The 24,099-nt window shown below is 35.5% G+C and overlaps 1 protein-coding gene across 9 annotated transcripts in view; it reads left to right on the top strand.

Moving 5' to 3' along the window:
• REPS1 (RALBP1 associated Eps domain containing 1) overlaps nt 1–24,099 on the top strand; it is a 61,397-nt gene that overhangs the window by 35,560 nt on the left and 1,738 nt on the right. The window contains exons 7-19 of one of the 9 annotated variants that reach the window (XM_082302602.1): nt 246–309; nt 1,162–1,316; nt 5,795–5,913; nt 10,594–10,674; nt 13,632–13,719; nt 14,501–14,602; nt 16,089–16,161; nt 18,427–18,545; nt 19,318–19,382; nt 20,412–20,597; nt 21,799–21,894; nt 22,525–22,673; nt 23,336–23,441. In XM_082302602.1, coding sequence (XP_082158728.1) covers nt 246–309; nt 1,162–1,316; nt 5,795–5,913; nt 10,594–10,674; nt 13,632–13,719; nt 14,501–14,602; nt 16,089–16,161; nt 18,427–18,545; nt 19,318–19,382; nt 20,412–20,597; nt 21,799–21,894; nt 22,525–22,673; nt 23,336–23,441 — 1,403 coding nt within the window. Of the gene's footprint in view, nt 1–245; nt 310–1,161; nt 1,317–5,773; nt 5,914–10,593; nt 10,675–13,631; nt 13,720–14,500; nt 14,603–16,088; nt 16,162–18,426; nt 18,546–19,317; nt 19,383–20,411; nt 20,598–21,798; nt 21,895–22,524; nt 22,674–23,335; nt 23,442–24,099 lie in introns of all 9 variants that reach the window. The other 8 variants (XM_082302603.1, XM_082302601.1, XM_082302600.1 and 5 more) reach the window with 8 other exon arrangements.

Here is a 24,099-nt window from a genome sequence, read left to right as displayed (position 1 = left end):
TGTACTTAGACTTGCATACTATTTTGAAGGAAGCTCTGCATTTTGCTGATGATAGTGTACTATAGTTCAGTGTAATTCAAGAAAGACTAGAAACTGATTTACCTTTTTCCTTCATTTAGCCCTAGTAATTAGTGCCATTTTCCCCAGAACCTTTGCTAAATAACTCCTCACCTTTACAGTAAGTCTGAGTCTTCTAATGATTTCACTTACCTTAAATATTAAAAAAGATTGTTGCCATTTTTCAGGATCTGCAGCTAAAGAATTTTTCACTAAGTCAAAACTACCTATTCTTGAACTTTCTCATATTTGGTAAGTGTGATGATTATTTAAAATAATTATTAATGGTAACTGTTTAGAAGGATGACAGCTACTTGGTAGACATCTAATAATTACTTGCTAGAAAGTGTTAACTAAAATTTTACTACCACATTAGTATGTTCAGTCTTGCTCATATTTATGCCAGTATTGCTTTAGTGGGTTTTAATGGGTCTAGGCTGGTACTGTTTACAAGGCACTTCGAGAAAATTTAAAACTCTTCAGAGTTAGAAGCAATTTGAGTTTTTTATTGTCAAAAATGCATTCAAATTTAAATGATTAATTCCTTATCTATAATTATTTATTCATTTATGTCTAAGTAAATTTAAATAAAATAAACACATTCACATATTTTTAAATACAATTTGTGTTACACGATGACAAATTCAGCTTTGAGTTTGTGCAAATCTTCTATTTCATTGTATTCTGGAATTTGTACTGCATCATTGCATGCTGTCATTACATGGCTTACCTCGGCAGGTGCTATCTTCCTTTCAGTGTAATGATTTCTGTTTCAGGTATTTTTCCCATTTAAAATAAATCCTGTTGCCTTAGCACTATAATTTCAGTAGTATACTTTGCCAAAAATCTGAGGCCAATGATGTGTAGTGCTGTCTTAAATGGGTTAAAAACAGTGAGAAATAAAAGTCACTTTAAATGATCTGTAAACTCTTACTAATGAAGGCTCATCATCTTGAAGAGTAAAGCATGTAGAGCTAATATGAAGTGTTTAGTAGGATAAAGTGAATGATAAACATTGCTCATCCAAGTAGCAAAACAGAAACCTGTCTTTTGGAAATAAAATAACCTTTAGAAATTTTATTTATACCAAGTTTTCTTCCATAGGGAGCTGTCAGATTTTGATAAAGATGGTGCACTGACATTGGACGAGTTCTGTGCTGCATTTCATCTGGTAGTTGCTAGGAAGAATGGGTATGATTTGCCAGAAAAGTTACCTGAAAGTTTAATGCCCAAACTGATTGATTTGGAAGACTCAACGGGTAAGAGATGGGTTCAACACAAATGTCAGTATTTTAAGATTGCGGTCTAATTGTTACATTATATCAGCAGATATTTGTTTGTATGAGCAGAAAGCATTTGTCAATATTAAGTAAAGCATTGTGCAGTTTTTAGAAGTCTTAGTGCTCAAAGCTAATTTGAGCATGTACATATTTCTGTAGAGAGCAGTTATTTAGGAAAAGTACACATACACTATTACATTTGGAAACACTGACTGTGTCCTTTAAAGGTTAAGGAAAACAAAATTGTCACAGTATGGATTTTATTCATGACCAGCTATTTTATTCCAATTTCCCAATCCAGCTGTACTTTAGACTCGCTTTCAAATGAATATGCTTTCTGTTCACCCTCATTTGTGAAAATACAGCATGAGTTTCTAAGTATCGAAGGCACTTAGAAAATATTCCCAGATTCAATGCTAAGGGCAGGATAGGTCTTTAAAAGTGCAGGATCAGTATCATAAGCTTTTTTTAAAATTCAACTCCTGACTTGAAAGCAGATTTATCCTTCATTGTGTTGGCACCTAGTTGTTCTGCACATTGTCCTTTACCTTTGGGTACTCCCAGAAAAACCACTGGATGTGAGTTCTGCTTGTTAATATGTGCCAAAAACTCAGTCCTATAACTGAAAAACAAACTACTGTTCCACGTAAAAGTGGTGTACAGGTATTATGATTTGCTAGAATTTTATATCTATTCATTAAATACTTCCAAGTATTCTTCATACTGTGTGTGTAGGTTGTCAAGGATTTTAATCTCAAAATTATTGATGAGTTCTTAAACTAGATACTGTATTTCTTATCTGTGTTTTAATAATTAAATCATTTTTTGTGGGAGTAGGTTTGCTCTTCCAAGAGCTGCCACTGAAGTGTTTTCAGTATGAGTAAGCATTTTGCTATGATGAAGATATTCATAAGAAATAGCTGCAGTTAACTGGGCTAATACCTAGCAAACGTCTAAAACCTTCCCATTCTCTCTATTTTTGTGTTAAAGTAGCGATCAAGCAAAAATCTTGGTAGTAAATGAAATAACATTTGTATAAACCATTGTTACTAGGAAAAAAAGCACCAAAAAACCCCCAAAAACTCCACACCCAACCACTATATTTGTACTTGATCTTCTATTACCTTTATTGGTAGTAGATTTCAGCTGAAGTTGTCTGGAAACTTTATACATCAGACACTAAACCAAAAGGTGTTATGTGTATGTTTACTGTTCTCACTTTACAGGCAACTTTGTTCATATAAAACTTCTGACTTATTTTCATGAGGTACAAAGTGGTCTTTCAATTTGAGGGAAAACTGCTTTTAAAAGTTTTTCCCTCTAGTATTAAAGGGAAGTTGCTCTGTTCTAGTGAATGTTAAAAGGTTACCTTGCTATGTAAGCCATGCTTAGAAAATATGAAAATCTGATTGATACTTTATTCTGCAGTTATTAAGAGCTACAGTGGAAAAATTAAAGTTCTTGCAAACTTGTGGGGTTTTATCCAAATAGCTTTATTTTATTTATATATTATTTGGTCAACAGCATTGGAAATAGCTAATCTTCTCTAGCACATATGATTTTTCACCAAAACGTCTGTGTTGAATAAAATACCTTAGACTAAGTTATTGATGTAGCTATAGTTTTATGTTTAGTTACAACAGTCTAAATCTCCAGTATACATTTACTAATTTGAAAGTTAGTGATAGGTCTGTCTATTGGACATGCTGAATTATATGAGTTTATCTTAAGGACTGTCAATCAGCCTGGAAAGATGAACCAGTTAAATTTTGGTAATAATATTTCTTTTTAGTTCCTGTAAAAGTTGTATTTCAATAAAGCTTTCTTCCTACGGTTGTCTTAGAAATAGAAACTATAAAGTGTGACACCAGAGTGTCTTTTTGAGTGCACTTTTTGCACGGGATAAAACTTTGTCAAAGAAAGAAATGGTTGATGATCTTCTGCTGACATGCCTCAATATGAATAATGTGCAGTCAAACTGTTGAAGAAGATTAATTGCTTGGATGTCTTTGAAAACAATGTGCAAGATAGGAAACTTTATTTCAAAAGTGTTAACAGCACCATTATTAATCCTGTTCCTTTGTTAGGAAGTTTCCCATTAATCTTCTGCACTATTCCTCTGCACTTGAAAAGTGCTGCTTTTTTCCATTTTGACTTTTGAACTAGTGGCCAGCAGAAGGAGGAGTAACAGAGGGCTCCCTGCCCCCTCTGGCTGTGTTCAGACTGGAGAGGAAGAAGTCTTGTGAGCTGCTCTGGCAGCCTCTCCCTCATCAGCCCCTGTGAATCCAGTATGTGACGAGCTGCAGGTGTTCCAAACCTGTTTGAGATATGGTCTTGCTTTGCATCTGGTTTCATGACTAGAGATACGTATTTCTCTCACATGGCACAGACTTATTGTATAATTAAGTATTTGTACAGTTGGTTATTTTCCTAGTACAGCAGTACATCTCTACAGAATTGTAATTCCTTCAAACTCAATTTCATCTCTGTTAATAAAAGCTACCAACCTTTGCAAAAGCTGAAAAGCAAGTTTTGCTCTTCTGTGAATTTTTGTTTGTCTTGCTGCCACAATGCCATTTCTTTGTAAGAAAAAGAATCTGCCATGCCTTATGTCTTACACAATTAATTTAACCCTTAAAATTTTCCATGGAATGTCTTATGCATGTTTTGTGGAGGTATTTGCAGAATTCTTTGAATTACAGGCAGCTGTGTAGTCTATCCACAACAACTTTCAGCTTTATCTTTTGACTTTTAGTTCAGTTAGCTAGAGTACTGTCAGTGAAATGAGAATTTTGAGGTTTTTAACTTAATAGAAAATTTTTATTCTTATTACACTTCAGAGCAATTAACATGCAATATGTATTTCCAAAATATTGCCACTGATATATTTTGGGCTTAGAATGTTATTATGTGTACAATGACCACAGCATGTTAGCTTGACTACTTGGTGACTTTATGACACCTTGATGTAACCTATTTTTATTGCTTTCCCTAAAGGAAAGCAGTACAAGATGCTAGGTGCTGGGCATAATTTTGGAAACATTACAGAAACAGCCTCATGTCTGGCTATTTAAAGGAAGTTTACATAACTTTTGAGATTCTGATGAGTTACGTTTTCTGTGTGGCTTTTTTCTTGTTAGTAGCACCTCAGTTGCCCCTGACCTCAAGATGGCACAATTAATTTCTCTTCAGTGTTTTGGCTGTGCCTGTTGCTGTCTGGAGACAATAATGGGTTGTTACTTCTCAGAGGTACAGGTGGTCACCACTGACTATTCAAGTATTCAACAGTTTTCAGTTCAATTTGGCATTGGATTTGTTACTAACTTCTTCTGAATGAAGATTGCCAGGCAGAATATTGTCTTAGCAGAAGAGAAGGCTGCAGAGTTCAGCTCTTTAGGAACCTGAAACCAATCCATTTTGTACATTTCAATTAACTTTTGGTACAACATCATCTTGTGGCAGTCATCTTCAATCACATACCCATGAAGCAGTCCTTTTTAATGATAATTTAATTAAACCAGTTTTTTCTTGTTCAGTATTCTGTCTTGTTCAGAGTTTTAATTCTGTGTACTGCTGATATCATGTTGATATGTCTAGCTACTTATCAGTCACTCTTTCAGCTGTTCCTGTTACTTATACTCTGAACAGTTGTAATTGGAACTTTCAGGTTTTTTGAGGCTCTCAATGCCTTGCTTTAGCTTGCATTGTGATATCTAGAATAGGAGACATTGTAAGCAGGATTTTGCTGTGTTAGGCAGAATGCTTAATCTGCTGTTCAGATTTACTTTGAAAGAAAACTAAACAGTGCCAAAGGACCATTTAGTAAGGGCAATGTGACAGCTACTAGATTTACTCAGCTTGCAAAATGTGAATGGAAACACCATTGTTCTAGTAAGGAGGCTTGAAACTAATATTCTTTGGGGACTAATCTAAGGGCATGGTTTTCCTAATGTGTTTTCAAATTTTTTTTGTGTGTTTTCATTGAGATACTGGTTTTGCTATGAACTTTCATGCAAGGAAGTATTTTGTTCTGTAACATGAAATGCTCAGTGCATATGATGTAATACATATTTACATATGATGTAATAAACATCCATTAATGAAATAGAAGTTATTTTCTCATACTGTAAGAAAAACTGTTTAATTCTATATGTAGTCAAAATCTGAAAAAGCTGTTTAAAAGCTGAAGTGCTGGGAGATAGCATGGTACAGAGTAATCTTCAAAGTCTAATTTTCAGAAACGTCCTTAAAATAAGAGTAGTACCTGATAAATGGGGTTATTGAACTTAATCAGAGTTGTTGGTTTTTTGGGTTTTTGTCTGCTGCTAAGTATTTACTTGAAAAAGATGAAAACAAAGGGTACTTTGCACTTTCCATGAGATGTGAGCAACTCTTCTAAAAATAAACTGAATGCAATTTATGATTTTTGTTTATAGTGATTCCTGTCGTTTCAGAAGTTGGGGAACAGACTGGTGAGGTAGGTTACTCCGGCTCTCCAGCAGAAGCACCTCCAAGCAAGTCTCCATCAATGCCATCGCTAAACCAGACCTGGCCAGAATTGAATCAGAGCAGTGAGGTTAGCACTTTTCTCTAAGAGTTATTTCATTGCCAGTCAATAACTAAATTTCATATGCATCCATAATTTGTCGTAAGTGAATTGTTGATCACAAATCATGAAACAGCAGGACAATAGACACAAGAAGGTTTTCTGTTAAAATGTAAAAAAATTATTTTCATTCTTATTTTTCTGTCTCGTTGTGAGATGAGCTACTATTTAAAACGTTGTCATTAATGGTGATTAAGCTTTATATTAATCACAAAATTATCTCATAGCCTGTTTTGGAAAAGCTGAATTAATTCCAGATTTTTTTTCATTTAGGGCAGGTTTTTGGTTGGGGTTTTTGTTACCTCTGAAGAAGTTTTTTAGCAAACACTTTTGCTAAACTACAGAATAAGTTTCTGACAGATCTGGACATTGAGACTTATTTCTGGAAGTGATTTTAGCCTGAAATATCACCAGTAATATAGAGAATTCATAGCCCTGGGTTTGTTTCAGAAGCAGAGACTCAGAGTTGAGTCTGAATCCAGCCACTGGCTAAATTTATTTAAACCTTAAATTGTTACTGTTATGTACTTCTGCTTCATCACCCCTAAGCATACATATTTGCTATGTAAGTGGTCTTCTGTAGTAATGCTGTATTTCGTCAGAATTTGAAAGTTAGCAAACAGTATTTTTTATATTATTTTTTCCCCACAAATGTCCATTGCTTTAAAAGGCCTGTAAGGGATTGAGTCCTAGATTTTACTTGTTGCTCCGTTTTAACATTTTTGCCTCTGACTTAGAATAAACCCATGTTTTATTCTAAGAGCTACTTCAGATCCTCCAATGAGTTTCTGACTGCAGCCATATACAAAGATGATGTAGGCTTACTTTTCATTATGAGGGAGGAAAAAGTAATGAATTTTTTTTTTTTTAACTATTTTTGATATCTGGGACTCAGTAGAAATTGAAAACTTGTTTTAACATGTAAGATAGTTCTGTCAGTAGCTGAGTCTTACCTTCTATTAAAAGAGCTTTTTGTGGATTTTTTTCTTTCTTCATTAGACTTCAAGTGAATAGAAAATTGGTAGTAGAAGATTTAGACAAACAAAAGGAAAGTCAGCATGAAGCGGAAAATAAGCACATTTTTAGGATTAAAGCTAGGAGCAGGGGAAGCTTCCTTCAGTGCTCAGGAGGGAAGGATTTTATAAAGTCTGCTGTTCCTCGTAAGGGCAAATGCTAGCCTTATAGTCACATCCTTACCAAATAAAAAAATGTTGGAAATTATTTAGTGATTCTTAGTTGTCCTGTTTGACCGAGTGACTCAAGACTGCTGGTAGGAAGCTATGTTTTAAGAGGGAGGTGGAGCAGATACTCATTCCCTTGTTGCTAAAAAGCTGTAAATGTCTGCATCTGCATTAAAATTTGCACAGATACCTTCCCTTGTGTTTTCAGTAAAGATTTACTAAGCTAATCATTTGGTAACCTGCATGATAATTGAACAGATTCCTTCAGTGTCTAATGCAACTCAAACAGTTGAATAGGATAATTCCACTAGTGGAAAAATGTGAATTACAATTGTCAGCCAGACTCTTGTCTTATGAAACTGACTATCCATTCACATAGATAAGGTGGTATTTTCTTTTTGAAAGTCTGCTAAAACTTAAGAGGTTTCAAAAAGTTCTCACAGTACTATATTACTGGATACTAACTATACTAAAATAAGAGTTGAACTAAATGTTTAGTTTTTTGTTCTAACACAAAGGAATTTCTGATTTTTCAGATGTGTTGCTGTGCACATTTCTTTCTTCTCAGCATTTTCTTTTCAGCATGAGTCAGGTCAAAGTCCTCAAGGTTTTAATTCCATGAAAAAATTTCTGGTATTGCTGCAGGCACCAGTCTAATTGTTTCCTCTTTCAACCTCTTATAAGTGTCATCAACAAATGAATTGTTTCTAAAAGCTCTGCATCTTTTGATTATCTGTCATTCCAGGTAGTCTCATCCTGTTAGTCTCAAAACTGTTGGTTAGTCTGTTCTTTCTAGCTCATAGTTGATTTATAGAATGCAGTTGCCAGGCTGAGTTACTGGAGGCTCCCAAGTAAAGACCAAGGCATCAGTTTAAAACTTCAGAATAAAGAGCACCATGAAAATCTACCTAACTTTGATTACTATGTGTTTCACATTCTCATCTCTTCACTCATCACTTCTTTCTCACTTCAGACATCCTTTCCATCCAGTTCTCAAGGCTGAGCACTTAGTTCTGGAAGCTTAAAATAATTGAAAAGCCTACACAATTTTTTTGTTGAGAACTGTCTAGTGTCATGCAGCCATCATATTAGCTTTAACACAGATAAGGAGATTTGCTTTTAAGTTCACAACTGTTACACCATGTTTCAAATGTCTTGATGTTCTGTTCATAATAGTTCAGGTTGCTGTGAGTTTTAGTTTCCTGTAATTAACCTTTTGAAAGCAATTTAAAAACATTTTTGCTGTGGTAGAAGACAAATACTTCAGCTTTAGCTAGCATGAGTTTTACCCTGTCAATGCTTCTAAATTTTGCAGAGTTTGAGATGCAGTCCAGTAGATTCTTAATATATCTAGCTTTCTGTTAACAAGGGAATTAGCAGTAGCTGGCTTCTGGTAGTATTTCAGGATGGAGCACAACAGCATATTTCCTTGAGCAGTCAGGAGGTGTTGGTATTTATCTGTCTGTGTCCAGCTAGGGAGCGCAAGGACAAGTAATAAAGGTACCTGCAGTTTGGCTTCAGAGCAGTACAGTAAAATAGATTAAGCATCCATCTGTAACAAATAATATTTTACCATTTATCTTAACTATAATGTAAGTGCTGTATGCCCTATGGAATTTTTAAAAAATTAACAATAGTTCTGTAATCAAATGGTCTGTTTGCCAGTCTCAGTAGTAACTGTGAAGCCACTGGCCGAATCAAGTTTAAAAGGGTAGTGGTAGACCTAAAATAAATATTAATATGTTTCATGAAAATGAGCAGCTGTGCAAATGCAAGAGGCCAAATGAGGAGAAAGGCTGTCAGAACTTGGCCATTAAATTTCTGACTTAGTAAAAACTGGCTCACTAACAGATTTGTGTATCTCCAAACTGCTTGCAATGCTGCCCCTTCATGAAGGAGTGGAGTGACACAGAGATGAACTGTTTAATATGGGGAGTATTAAACAGGGACAGAGCAGTTTGGAATCCTTACTAAAAAGGTTTTGTTAGATTCTGTCCATGAAGAGGATAGTTTTCTGTGTTAAATACAAACAAACAAAAACTTCAAACCAAGAGAAAACCACAAGAAGGAAAAACAACCAGAAAAAATACCTGCGCCCATATGAATAATTCCATAAACTTTGCTCTAATTTAAAGTTTGAAATGAGGAGTAAGGCTCTTTTTCTACAAGAATTTTTACCACACATGACAGCACTTACAAATTTAGTTAATATTTTTCTGAATTTCATCTGATTGTAAACAGTTATTTAGGAATTTCCTTAAGAACTTATTTCTGAAATAACTGTTTTATATTTGGTTCGCATACAGGCTTTTCAGTGAATATAGTTTGGTGTAGAGGAGAACATGAGATTAGGTTGGCTAACACCATATAGTTTGTCCTATATCTTCTGGAATAATTTAGATTTATTTACCTATAGAGATGGGACAAGAATACCACACACAGAATATTCTGAGTTGGAAAGGACCCACAAGGGTCGTAGTCAAACACCCAAGTAGTTTCCACAGCTAAACTAGCATAACTTTTGTCAAATTTTATGAGCGCTAAATTTTTTTTATTTTTAATTTTTGAAACATGTATTTGTAGTGTTTGAAACATGCTTGATATTACTTGTTATTTTGCCAAAATATAACAAGGTCAGCATTCCTGGTGTGATTTTTAATCTGGTTTCCAGATCACAGACTAATTTAATGTATTTTGGTGCTTTGTTGATACACTTGTGGCTGTAACTTGACTCAGTTTGCATGAGGATTCTTGACAGCCATGTATTGATACAGCATGCCCATATCTTATAAAATTGTTCAGAAATTGACTTATTTGCTCTTAGCAATCACAACAGTATGTTTGAATTTAATTCTTTGCCTTGTCAGTGATTTAGACTTGTGAAAATGCTCTTTTACAGCTTAGAATCACTTCTTGGGGGTTGCACTGGCAAGCTAAACTGGTGTGATTGGAGTACTCTGCTCACTGTTCATTTGTCTGGGATTTTGTAAGAAAATCAGCATTTACCAAATATGTTTGAAACTTGGCAGCAACAAAGCTGAGGAACCTTTCTGTGGATTTTATGACTACAAATGCACACAATGTGTCTCTGATTTTTATACGAATAAAAGTATAAATATAATAAGTATAATAAAGTATACGAATGGCTTAACCAGTTCTTTTGCTTATATGGTGTTCATTGGCAACCATGAACTCTGAACGTACTTCTGGGTTGCCTGTGCACCTGTATCTTCATTAGAAAATCTGAATGTAAAGATTAATATTGACAGATAACAAACTTGGTTCCACAACAATCTCAGACTGAAATAGAAATGCTTAATATATATTAGTGTGCTTCCCAAGTGACGTACTCTCCTGTGCAAATACAGTACTTTCCAGTGCAACCTCTGAACTACTATGCTAAATCTCCTCAGTGATCTTTTACTCCCATCTTCCTCATCATGCTGACTTCTCTCCTCTGTCTGTTCAGCAGTGGGAGACATTTAGCGAACGCTCTTCAAGCTCACAAACTCTGACCCAATTTGATTCTAACATTGCACCAGCTGATCCTGTAAGTCAATCACTTAGCTTGCTTGTTTGAAATTAATTTTATTAACACTGAATTTCCATTCATTGTATTTAGCTGTTATGCATGATTCCATGGACTGCATTTTGGGGAATGGTGGCAGGCTTCTCAGCTTGTTTGCTTATTTTCGGAACATAAATTTTCTAGTACTGCTTAATCTCTTGATTGCAAAGAATACTTTTTTCCCTGTTGATTTTGACCTAATACAACACTGCTGTCAAAATCTGTCATACACAAATAATTTAAACATAATGTTTTTTTGTAAAAATGTGTAAGTCAATGCAAGGGCCACGCCCTGTGATAAACCAGTTCTGCTGTAGATTTTGTCTTCGGTGTTGTTTCGGTTTTTTCAAGTTGCAGAGCCTGATTTGCACAAAACCAGTGCCAACTTCTGTGAAAAAAAGCTACTGGGCTTTAATGGGTGTGGTATTTCATATTCCAAATGTTTTTACCAAGTTACTTATTAATAAGGCTTTTAGTAGTTCTCCAGCTAAACCTGTGGTGTTCTAAGGCTTTACTCAGTGAGGAGTGCTCTGAAGGATTATGTAGTTAAGTGTCTTGCCAAGTTTGGTAGCCAGAAATAAACTACAGTGTTTCAAGTTCTGCTGGTTTTAAGCTTTTCAGCATGTGACATTAAAGCAGTTCTGAAATGCATTAGAAATGCACTATTTAGCTGCTGCTTTCATCCTGCTTTTTTTGCATCGTTAATTACCACTGAGTGTCCATTTTAATTTAATTAATTACAGTGTTGGTGTCCATGTGACTCTGTAACAAAATATAATAGGTGTACATAATACACATTTAACTGCTTTTACTGTTAAACCTGTCACTTCTGAAAAGATACAATACATAAATATACATACATTTTCAATACCTCAGAGCTCCAGTGTCAAAGCTAATTCTGATGTTCATGTAGAAATAGCATTTCTAGCTGCTGAAAGCTAGAATTCAAACTGCACTATTCCCCATGCTCAGAATTAACCTTTAGCAAACTTTCAAAACAAGTGAAAATGTCCTATGTAAAGCAAAACCCAGCCTTCTTTGATCTGAGATTTTGTTTTAAATATACTGTATTTTTGTTTTAATGAGGTAAACAATGTAAATCAGTTTATAGTTGTTACTTACTGTGTATAATTGCTTGACAGTAACAAGCTATCACTGTCTTGTTTCCACAATAAGACTGTAATTTATTTTCACACATAATTAGCAAATGACAGGAATCTGAGGTTTGAATTTTTTCATATGTTGATAATCTGAAAAGTAGAGCAGTGATGGTATATGAAAAACTCTTGTACAGAGTATATGCTTCTGTGTAGGTATAAAGAGAAATTCACTGGGAATGCAAGATTTTTTCCTTGCCAATCACATTCTTGAGTCGTTTTCTTGAAATGCTTATAGTCTAGAAAAGAATGGTGAGCATCTTTGTTACTTGCTAAGGTAACAGACTTTGGGGTAAGAGTCTTTGTTTTCCTTATTGAAATAAGAACAATTCATGACAAATTTTCATTTAGCTGAAGGCAGACTTTTTGTTTTAGCATTTTCAGTAGTGATGCATAGAAATGATTTATGGAACTACTGCTTCCCAAGAGGAGAGAAAATCAGCTTTCTCGAGCAGTTGTTAATAACTATCTAAAGAGTAAATTCACAGACCAGTTCTTTTTTAGTTGGAAAAGTAGCTGCTTTGGAGGTAAAAAGTAAGTGGAAAGAGTAAAACAGTAAATTTATCCCTTAGTATGGGAGCATAATATGCCTTTTGTAAGTCAAAGTTGGTAACATGTTGTTTTATGTAAAATTAGGTTAATTATGTAAATTAATGCATTATGTAAAATCTGTTTAACTATTTGAGGCATGACTTCTGTACAGCTGCACATTAGAGTGCAGCAGAGGTCTGAAGTAGCCACAGCAGAAGTGATCTTTGCATGATAATCTCATTACAGAGGGGGGAAAAAAGCAGTATATTTTAAAGTGGTAACTATTCCTAAAAGCTTCCTGCAACAAGAGTGTTTGAGCTGTGACTAGAAAGTGGTTTTAAGTTTGTTTGCAGCAAGGGTAGTGAAAGTCATTGAAATAGTTTCAGAAAATACCAATGTAGATGTATTACACCTAGTGAAATTGATCTACTTGAGTAGTCAGAACAGATTAAATTATGATACAAGGGTAGTTTTGAAACTTCTTGTTATTTCTAGGATGGAATATAACTGGGGGTGTTCTTGTGCTGTCATTGGCTTACCCATTTGTGTATTCTGAATATAGATGACAGTAAAAAATCCTCAGACAGCCATGAGGAGCCACTCAGCATTTTCAGGCTACTTCTGAGTTTTGAGATTTTTTTAAGGTGTCTGCAGTCAGTCTCCAAACCAAATGGAAATTATTGTCTATAAAGCACTTCAAATGGAGCCCCTGGTCTGAATGACAAATGCCTAAGTGTAAGGCTAATGCCCATCTAGAGGTATGTTCCATAGGGCTTATTATACTGAAGGTTGGACGATTTTTGCTATTTTAAAGACTCCAGAAAATACCTGAAATTACAATGAAGTCCTATTTCATCAGGCATTACTCATACTGTTTAGAGAGGCCATTATTTTTTGAGGCATTGTAAGTAAAGTTGAGGAGTCAGTATTTAAATTGTAAATTTATTTTGAAGATATGCTCAAAGTACCAGATGTCTGATGTGCCAAAATGGTGGAAATCTGGTAAAATTCAGGTCCTACTTGAAGTTACCTATAGAAACATATTCTAGTGCCCTTTAAAAGTAGCTAAGTTATCATTACAGAGACTACAGCTTAGGGAGTTTTTGTTTTATGGGTATATTCAATTCCCTGGAACTGTGCAGATAAACTAAATCTGTGAAATTTTGTTTAGAATCAAAATTTCACATGGTGTCAGAGACTCCTAATAGAGTAATTTAAACTAGGTTAACATAACTGTGATCTCTTCCACAGGACACTGCAATTGTGCACCCAGTTCCTATAAGAATGACTCCAAGCAAAATCCACATGCAGGAAATGGAGCTTAAAAGAACTGGAAGTGGTAGGATATTTTCTCTTGCTACTAATTTGGGGAAGTTTTGTACAATTAGAGTTGGCTTCACTTCCTTGAACACAGTTAGGTTGTTTCTTCACCAAAGATGAATATATCTGGAGTTGTAACGAGAATCATTACTGAGGTGCTCCGAGTTAAGAATTGCTGTTCAGGTAAGTGCAGAGATTGAATTGGCCATTTGCTACAGTGAGGATTTTGCCATCTCTAGGAGATTGTTACTTGGAGACTAGTTCAGGAGCATCATGATAAAAATTGGGTTTGGACCTCCAGGAGAATGTCTGGGTTACCTTGTTAAATACTGAAGGAGACTCAACATGGAGATCATAGCCTGCATTCATAAAGCTTGTTCTACTGTGGTCAGAAGTAGTGAATTTATTATTGGAAGCATTGGCAGGCCTTTTTTTAATACTCTGGCCAATAATAAGCAAGGTGGTTTGATACAGTTTCTTGAGGAATAGAGGGATCTTAATTTACAGTTCTGTGCCAGTATTTCCTAGTCATGAAACTCATGCAGAGTCTTCAGCATAAGAGAATAAATAGTATCAACAACACATTTCTTTGGCCTTGTAAATAGCTGAAGATTCACAGCTCTTAATGCTGAGAAATTGAAGTTTTACATTGTAATAGTGTTATTTCTGAGTTAAAATACACCAATTTTAGTCTCAAGTGCAGCACTTAGAAAAGGGCAGAAAACCAATGTAAAGCTTTGGCACCAGAAATAAAGGCTAGATTGATTAAGTTCATTTATTTAGATTTGTTTCCCATCTAGATCATGCTAACCCTACTAGCCCACTACTTGTGAAACCATCAGATCTCCCAGAAGAAAATAAAATGAGTTCATCTGTAAAATTTACAGCTGGAAATACAGTTAGTAAGTATCAAAGTGCTTTCTGATCTTATTTCTTACATTACACAAAATGTAGATCTCATATATCCCTCAGTGAATGAAAACTGGCTGGACAGTAGCGGCTCTAAGATGAGATAAACTTATCCTAAGAACAGAAACATTTCTGATATAAAGTATGCATTAGAATTAGTAATTAAGAAAGTTCTACTGATGTCACTGGAGTTGTTTTCCTACCCTATGTGCTCAAGAAAGTTCATTTTTGTCAGCTCTTTTCCATCTTTCTGTTTTCTCGTTTAATCCTAGAATAAAAAATTTAATGTACATGAAGTGGAATTGACTAAGTAGCATTTGATTGTTCTTCCTCCGAACCATGTAACAACATGTTTTCTGAAAATGTGTGAAAATGTGTAGACCACAAAATTATCTGGTTTAGCTACTAAGAAAATGTAACAGACTTCTACATTCTATTTTTAGTACAGCTTTTCAAGTGTTTATTTCCTTCTAATAGCCTTTTCAATTTTCAGTATCTCTTGTGTCCAAAGCATGTTGCATTATTTTGATTTGATTAGTCCACTTGTCTAATACTGAGAGAGGTCCAAGATTATATGTAGCCTGAATGAATCTCTGGAGTGTTTCTGAGATTCTTTTTTTTTGTTTTCTTCAAGGTGGGAACTTTTCTTCAGTAAAAATAAAGTTTAAAGAACTTGTTATTTTAAGTCCTTTGCATTAGTAAGACCAGAAGTATTTTGATTGGTTTGTAACACAGGAGGAATTTAGAAAGTACCTTCTTGCAGTGTTTTGCTTTTCTTGTGAGCTGTGTTTCAGTGGCAGACTTCGTTCTGACCAGTGTCCTGACCATGTCTGAGGCTCACTTTTCAAGCAGAGTTCTGTTTTCACTAAGCAGTTGCAAAAGAAAGAATGAGCAAACATGGTCTTTTAATGTGGATCTACTACTGTGTACAGGATCTAAGTTCGAGAGCCTTTTGGTGCTCTCTTTTCCTTGTCCGAGTGTAGCTTAATCTGTGCATTCATCTGTGTACTGTACATACCCTTTCCTTTTTCTGGTTTCTAAGGTTGGTGACAATCCTCCAGCACATCTAAAATCAGGCATGTCCTACCCCTTGCTTTTTTTCCCTTGGATGTCCCTTACTCATGTTCACTAGGTTGTTGCATTGATGGAATCAAGTGTTTAAAAATTTTTCGTTTATAAAACTGGTATTTTTTTTTTTAAATACAATGTTACTGTCATTGTTTATTCTTCAGTACATGCCAGTAGTAACCAACAACTGATAGTGTTGGGTGAGTGGAGTTGGTTTGTATTGCATCCTTCAATTATTCAGACTCGAAGATTTTAAATCTTGACCAGATGATACCTTACAGGGAAGCAATACAAGGACATACACCTTTCTTTAACAATACAAGTTGGATATTTGAAATTATTTGTTACTTCTGTCTGTTAGGGTATGCTAATGATGCAAAGCAAATATGAAACTGTACTTTCTTTTCCCAGCAGATGGTTACAGCAGTTCGGACTCTTACACTTCAGATCCAGAGCAAATTGGAAATTCTGTAACACGGCAACGGTCAGTAGAGTAGCAACTGAAAAAAATAAGTAAAAGGTGTTTAAAGAAGCGTGTTCTCAGCTCCTGGTTGTTTGACAACTAGCTTACAAAATGATGGCAAAATAGATTCCTTACTTTAACACTCAGGAGTCTGGAGACAGTCTGTTTTCTAATGCATTAACAATGTATGCTTTTGTTAGTGTGTAAAATGAAAATTAAAAAAGGAAAGTTGTCTAAAAATTTGTTTGAGATTGGCCAGTTGAGTGCTCCATGTGAAGCTCCATGTTCAGTCAGAAATCTTAATACTTTCCTCTTAAACACAAGGGAATGTAAGTACATGAGACCATGCTGTTACTTGAAAGCAATTTTTTGTATTTTTAAAAATATCCATTAGGCATTATTGGAGAAGAATGTTATGACACTGTAGCCTAAAAGAAGAATTAAGCACAAATTAGGAATACCTTGGCAGTGATTCAATCTCTTTTAATAATGGATTTATATAAAATAAAGAGCAGTCATAGGCCCAGTGCAAATGAAGGGATTGAAGAAAGCTATGCAAGCACAAAACAACTGCATCATTTCACATGAGAATGTGCTGTACTAGCTGGTGCTAATTGTTCCCATTAAATCTGCCTGAATAGGATTAAAACCAGCTACGCCATTAACCATCTTACAATCAGTTTCAGAGGTAAGTCTCAAAACAAAAATAATTAGGGTGACTTCAGTAGCAAAGAAAGATTTCCATTTGCCTGTCAGTACTGCAGCTTGAAAAATTCTTTCCTCCATTGTTACTTAATGGAAAATGTGATTCTGTTGTGCTTTTATGTATGTTTTTGCACTATCAACATGATGGTTTCAACATGTTCTTTTCCTCTTTGGGTTGGGTTCTCTTGCTGAACTTGTGCAGATGAATGAAGCTTTCTGATGAGTTCCCACGTTATGGCACAGGGAGCTTCTGTCCTGACCTGTTAGTTGTGGCAGTATGCACACAGGAAATTTGTTGTCCCACTTACCCTTCTACTTCCTTCCACTGGCATCTCTTCTACCAATTGCAATTTTGTATAGAGATGACATTGTCCTTATTCCTACCATTAGTCAAAACTATTTCTTTGTATTTTCAAGAAGCAAAAACTGACAAGGCTGCGTCAAATAATGATACTTCACAATTGTCCTTAAACCACTTTCTCCTGTTTTTAATTCTACTTGTGGTTTTTTTTAACTGTACTAGCTAGAGGGATGACCCAAGGAGTCAGTATAATTAGATTCTAATTTCATCAGCCGGAGGGTTACACAGTGTTACAGAAGCATTGCCATAGAGAATATATTAAGAAAATAAACTTTTCTGTTGTGATAACTCAGTTTCTGTCTGGACTTAAACATCCAGGAATTCCTGGTTTTGCATGTAGTTTGGGTACCTTTTACCTCTCCTAGTTTACATCTTAACAGTAGTTACAGAAGAATGTTGCAGAGGTCAGTCATAGAAAAGATTCTATCACAAGTTGAATAGAAAAGCAGCTGTATTCATGTCAGTGATTCAGTAAATCTGTCTTGTTCAAATTAGACTAGTTAGGAAGCTTCTGCAAACATTTTAAATGAATTGTACAAAAATTCCGTATACAATAAATCCCACTTAAATGGCACTTAGTGCAGTAATTTATCCTTCTATCCTTTCTGCATGTGTTCTCCATGAATTTGCAACAGGTATCCACTAGATGGTGATCCTACCCAAGAGTGACTCAAAATTTCTGAAGATTCTGCCAAGTACATAGATTTGGAAAATTTCAGGCAGAGAATTAAATTGCTGTCTCATACACTGAAATACTTCTTGAGCTCAATATACATGGAGGCAGGTCCAACAGAAACTCAATATTCTTCTTTTATGAAATTGAACTTACCCCATTTAACCTAAACAGGATGTTGCCTACATCGTAAAAATTATAGTGACTACCATCTGGATGGAATTACCATATTTAGTATTCTCTGTTCCTGAGCTATCATTGTTTGGGATGTGTGTCAAGCTGTTGGTTTCCCAAAGATAAATTACATGTGATAATACAAGAATAATTTGGATAAGGGATATTTAAGTAAATGGAAATATAAAAACAGTTGTAAAATCTAAGAATACTGGAAGTTTAAAACTAATTTGGCAATCTTGAAAATGAGTGGCAATCAGGCTTTTTTACCTCTGTCAAATTTGTTTTTTTAATTGCATGCTTTGAAGAACTTTTGATTTTTAGTTCTGTTGTAGCCACCTAAAATCACTACAGAAGCTTATGTGTTTTGCAGATCACATTCAGGAACATCTCCAGATAATGCTGCACCACCACCACCCCCTCCAAGGCCTCATGCTTCTCATTCTCGGTCATCATCTTTAGATATGAACAGATCCTTTTCAGTTACCCCAGGTACATATGCCGTGTTCTGAGTGTATATTATTTTTCAGCACGTGTATTCCTGAAGCAGACAATGCTTTTTTTCTCAGAGGAGCAATTTAGTGTTGGTTTTTAAAGCATTGCTTCTGCATAAAAATTTGAAAATGTTGTCACTCTTACTGTATTGTTTGTATTAAAATTTATATTGCACTTTACTTAAGTAGCTAATTTAGAAGTCAATTCTGAATTTTGGCATTCTAGTTTTTTGGATGAATGTGGGAAGCAAAGTCAAGAAAGAATATTCTGGCTGTATACCCACATCCAATGAATTGCATCTGCCAGTAAATTTTCAAGGGGAGCCTTTTTGGAATCAGACGTATTAGAGATGGGTATTTAGTATTTGACTTCAGAGGAAATGATTAAATGTCACTTCTCCTGTTCTGCTTAAGGAGTTTTATTGGACTTTTGACTTGTCAGTACTTTTAAATTCAGGATCACAAAGTATGAGAAAATCTTAAGAGCTTATAAAGAGGGGAAAAAAAAAAAAAGGCTAAGATACTAAAACCAGAAGAGTGACTATGTCTGTACTTTGAGCTGGAACAAAGGAAAGATCCATGTTCTGATTAATCCTGGTTTTGTCTGTTTGCCAGTTTGAAAGGAGGTGACAATACAGTTATGAGCCCCAATGTGACAGGTTATATGTGGGCAAAATGCAACATTTCTTCATGTTGACAGTTAAGAAAATTTGATAGCACCGTAATGTACAAAGTAACAATCTTGGCCAAATGTGATGCATCTTTTACAGGACAGCAACAGGCTGGGGTTGTTGCCTATCCCCCTGCAGTGCCTCCAAGACCACAGCCTTCACAGGTGATCTCACTTCTGAAAAATCATATTCTAACTTGGTACATTATTTTTATATAACTGAATTTTAATTTATTTCTAAAATGAGTATCATTGCTTGATATATTTTTGAAAGCACCAGGATGTGAATGATGGCAAAACTTAGACTATAGCCAAATGTTAGTATTTCCCGAATAAAAAAATGCTTCTAGTTGAACCAGATAGATAGTAGATACTGAGGAGGAATGAGTGCCTCTGGAGCTCTGAATTGTAGAAAGGAAAGAAAAGTTACCCTTTCACATTTCATTATCTATTCCTGTTTAGTGCATAGACCATAACAAAGACTGCAAAAGCCATCTTCCAGAGTTTTGCAAAATAAGGGTTTGTCTTCTATTTGTCTGGCACAGGGTAGAGTTTTATGTAACATGCATGCTCTCAAAAGGAGTGATTCCACTTCTTCATTTGTCACAGACTTGGTGATCTTTGCAGTCCCAGTCTGAGTGATTTCAGTTAGCTGATTTGGTAGAAATCTTGAGAAGGTTTGTTTTTTGTCTCAGCCAGCTGAATCCTTCAACTGCTGTGCAGATCTGACATGGGACAGATAAAATTTCTTTTCTTTTTTGTTTCTTACCGGCAGTTGCTTGTTAGAATCTGAGTTACCAGCAATTGAAGTCAGTCAGTGATTCAGAAATCATATACAAGGGTTCAGAAATTATCTGGAGGGATGAAAGGAGGGTACAAGGACAGACATAAGATTACATGCTTCCCTATGAAACTAGACAGAAAAAAGTCTATATCAGGCCCTCAGAGCCCAGCTGGCTCTGTCACAGCAGAAAGATCTATTGTTCAATGAGTCTAGCTGGTGCTGCATTACATCCCTCTTTGGTCTTATTCCCTTGGATAATAGCATATCTGAACTTTCTCTTAAATATTTCTCCATGTATGTCTTGCATGAGATGCACATTGTTCTACTGATAGGACATAAATTTTTGTCCACTAAAAAGGTAAATAATTTTTAACATTCTGTCCCTAAATGTTTTTGTTGTTTTATTGCAGGGTGCAGGTCCTCATGTGCATCGCCCAGTGGATGCTGAAGGCCTAATAGCTCATACCAGTACCTCACCTCAACAAATACCAGAACAGCCAAATTTTGCAGACTTCAGCCAGTTTGAGGCATTTGCTGTTTCAGGTGTAAACAAAGAGGAAGAAGATGAAATTGAAACGCACTCAGAAGTCTTGCAGGTGAGTAGAAAGGAAGATCTTGTCAATTTCATTAATACCACCAACAGTTATGAGACTTTGTTAAAACCTATTTCTGCTGTTTTGTGTCAGTGGTGTGTTGTTTGTTGGGTTTTTGTTCTGTTTTGGTTTTTTATGATGTCTCAATCCATTGCTAGAAAGCAATTACATTGCACACTGCAGCACTTATTTAATTATCACCAAACACCTAGGTAGAAGGAGTTGTTTTGGTATCAGTTCTTGATTATAATTGAAAAGATTTTTGTGCTTATTAGCATACATGGGCACAAACATAATTGCATTGGTGCATTTGAGACTTAGCACAGGCAAAACCTTCTTTCTGCTCATTCTTGCCAGCCTTCCAAATGACTAGCTGGTAATTTTTAAATCATGTCTTAATAAAGACACGCCTTAATAAAGGAGATGACTGTCAAGTATTGTAAACGTCTGCTAAAATTCCATTACTTTGCTTTTCTTCAAAGTCATTGGACAAACAGCTAAAGGAAATAGAGCTCTGGCATCCTTCTATCATTAAAGATGTTTACAAAACCTTGTTTTCTGCTACAGACATAGGACTTAAAAGTTTGGAAGCCTTAGTGTTAATGTCATAGCTAGCTGCTATTGCAGAAATTACTTCTTGCTCTCCTTTCATAATTTATAGCTTTTATCCAGATTGTAAGTTCTCTGGGACACTTCTGCACCCTCACTTGAAAAAGTCCTTGTGGTGCTTTAAAGTTCTCCCAGCTGTCAGCAGCATGTTCTTGCTTCCCGTGTTCAGGAAGGTCAGTGACACAGACCCATTTGAGCACTCTCCGTGTACCTCATTGCAAAACCAGCTGTGGTAGCTTAAGCTGCCACTGAAAACTGCTTAGGTTAAGCTTGGTGATTGTTTTGCATTGAGGTGGATGGGGAACAGTCACAGTGTGTTCCATTGGAGGGATTAACCTTTGGCAGTGACAGATAGATAAGGGTGGTACTGTAATAGCAGAAACAGCTGTAGCAGTTTGTGATCAGGCCACCGCCTCTTTTGTGCTATACAGTGCCTCAGAACATGGGACTTGTGTTTCTAAATGGGAATTGAACTAGAGTTTTAGGTGTTAACTCTATTCACATATCAAAACACAGGATACTTTTTATTCCAGTTGTTGCCAAATGAAATATTTGTTAAGAAGCAGATTTCTAAATACAGTTTATATTCCTTTAGGTTGAAAAGCCCTCTGAATCTGCAAGTTCTCTTAGAGTTGCCAAAGCAGATGGAAGAGTTGAAGACAAAGCACCTGCTAATGTCCCCACTAGTGCGGTATGCAAAGTACCCTTGGAAGAAGAGCGCAGTTGTCTGATGTATATGACATTAAATGTCTGTTTTGATTTGCAACAGCAGTTTTATATGTGTCCAGTTGAACCCAGTTATCTTAGGCCCAGTAGGTGCTTGAAATAGGCATGTGTATGGTAAATTTTTGCAGCAGCAGGTGATGATGATTAGATTTATTCTTGAGACAGCAGAAAATTAAGATACTTGTAACTTCAGAATTTTTAAACAGATCAAAATGTTTCATGAAGAACTTGATTAACAGTAGCTTTTTATTTGGTTACAGACATATAATTACTGGGGGGAAGTGTTCTCTGAGTTGCTGTGTGTTACAGTACTCAGTTGTATGTGTTTACAGTACTCAGTTGTATGGAGGTGTTTCTGCTTGCACAGTTATTTGTCAGTGTGTAGCAACTTACTGGCCTTTCACCATGTGGTAGGATTTAGTACTTCAGTTTTTTTCCAGACTCTATGAAAATGCAGCTAGATGTCCATCAGCAAATACCTGATGGGTTGTAAATTCAGTTGCCTCAGTAACTGAATATGAAACACAAGTTACCAGGTTATAATCCAAATAAAGTGTAGTTTCAGAGAATTTATAGGCTGTGTTTTCCTCTTCAGGGTAAAGGCACTACCCCACTTGCTCCACCACCGAAGCCTATTCGTAGAAGATTAAAATCAGAAGATGAGCTAAGACCCGAAGCTGAGGAGCATACACAGAAAACAGGTGTCATAGCTGCTGTTCTTGCTTCACAGCCATCTATTCCTAGGTAACCCAAGAAGTATATAAATACATCTGTTACTGGAAAATTTACATTTAAACAGCATACACACTTTCTGTTCCAGGAGTTGCAAAAAATTTCATTGTGTTTAATTTAGATTAATTCAACAATTTCAAAAGTTTTTGGTTTTTAAAGAAGGTCATCCCAAAGCATCTACTACTGGGAGACTTTTAAGAGATTTTGAATTTTGGAGTGTGAACTCTTTTTAACTTCTGCAAGTATGTTGGAAATAAGTGGTGGAAGTATTAAGATGTGGTGTTTAATTTTAAATGGTTGCTATGAACAGTCCAAAAAGTGCAGTCTGTGTGTCCTAGCATGGAAGTAGTCTGTTGCAGTAGTCACTTTGAGGTACATGAATGTGGTTCACTGTGCTGGGCCTTCAGAAAGTTGATCATGACAAGTTTTTAAAATGCGCCGCGTGCTCTTTGATTGAAACCAACTATGTGTGCATATACGAAACTTACATATGTGTGTTTCTGTGCAAACAAACATGGTTAATCAAACCAGACAGAAGAGGAAAAATTTAACAGTGTAACAAGTAAAAAAAATTTTAAAGGAGGATTCCGCTCACTTAAAGAAGGGGGACTATAAGTGAGATGTTCAGCTAAGTGGCAAAATGACTTATTACTGCACTTCTAATATATTCTCAGATCAGTGGGGAAAGACAAGAAGGCAATTCAGGCATCAATCAGACGTAACAAGGAAACCAACACTGTTTTGGCCAGATTGAACAGTGAACTACAGCAGCAACTAAAGGTAATTCCTTAGTCTTTGTGTAAGAGAAAAGCCTCAGAGAGCAAGATGTTAGTGATGCACAGTAACAGGCATCTCTGCAAACCAATGATAAATGTAGTAGAGAATATTGATATGAAATATTGAGCTATTTTTGTAGATAATAGAATATACCTATTTGTGACAAGCTTTGTGAAATTACAAATGACACTTTCGCTACTACAATGCACATTTTTCAATGTATTGATTTGCTTTTAGCTACACTAAAATTTTATCTCACATTATTAATACTAAGTTATCTGTTGTGGTCATCACATACTTTAAAAGCAGTACCGAGAAGAGCAACTGAAGTGGTTTGTGTTCTTCTGAAGGAAAAAGCAAGCCTTAAAGTCTTAGTTAAATTATAAATATTTTTAAACAAATACAGTAATCTGAAATACAAAACTTGCAGTTTAATAATTAGCGCAACAATAGTCATTTGTTTATCTAGGTCAGCTATCATCTTACTGTCTTTTGCCTGCCACCTTTCTTGCCTAAGATACCTAATTTTAGCTATCAAGATAATTTTTAAAAAGTATGTTAAATGTAAACATAAATTAATAAGATACGGTCCAGAATGGACGTTAGACCATTTTAAAAACTCAAGCCTGAATTTCACTTGTTACTGTTTATGAGAGTCAAG

This window comes from Coloeus monedula (assembly GCF_965178545.1).
Source record: "Coloeus monedula genome assembly, chromosome: 2".
Taxonomy (NCBI): Eukaryota; Metazoa; Chordata; class Aves; order Passeriformes; family Corvidae; genus Coloeus; species Coloeus monedula.
Note: the sequence above shows the minus strand (reverse complement) of the source record. Positions and strands in the feature narration are given on the sequence as shown.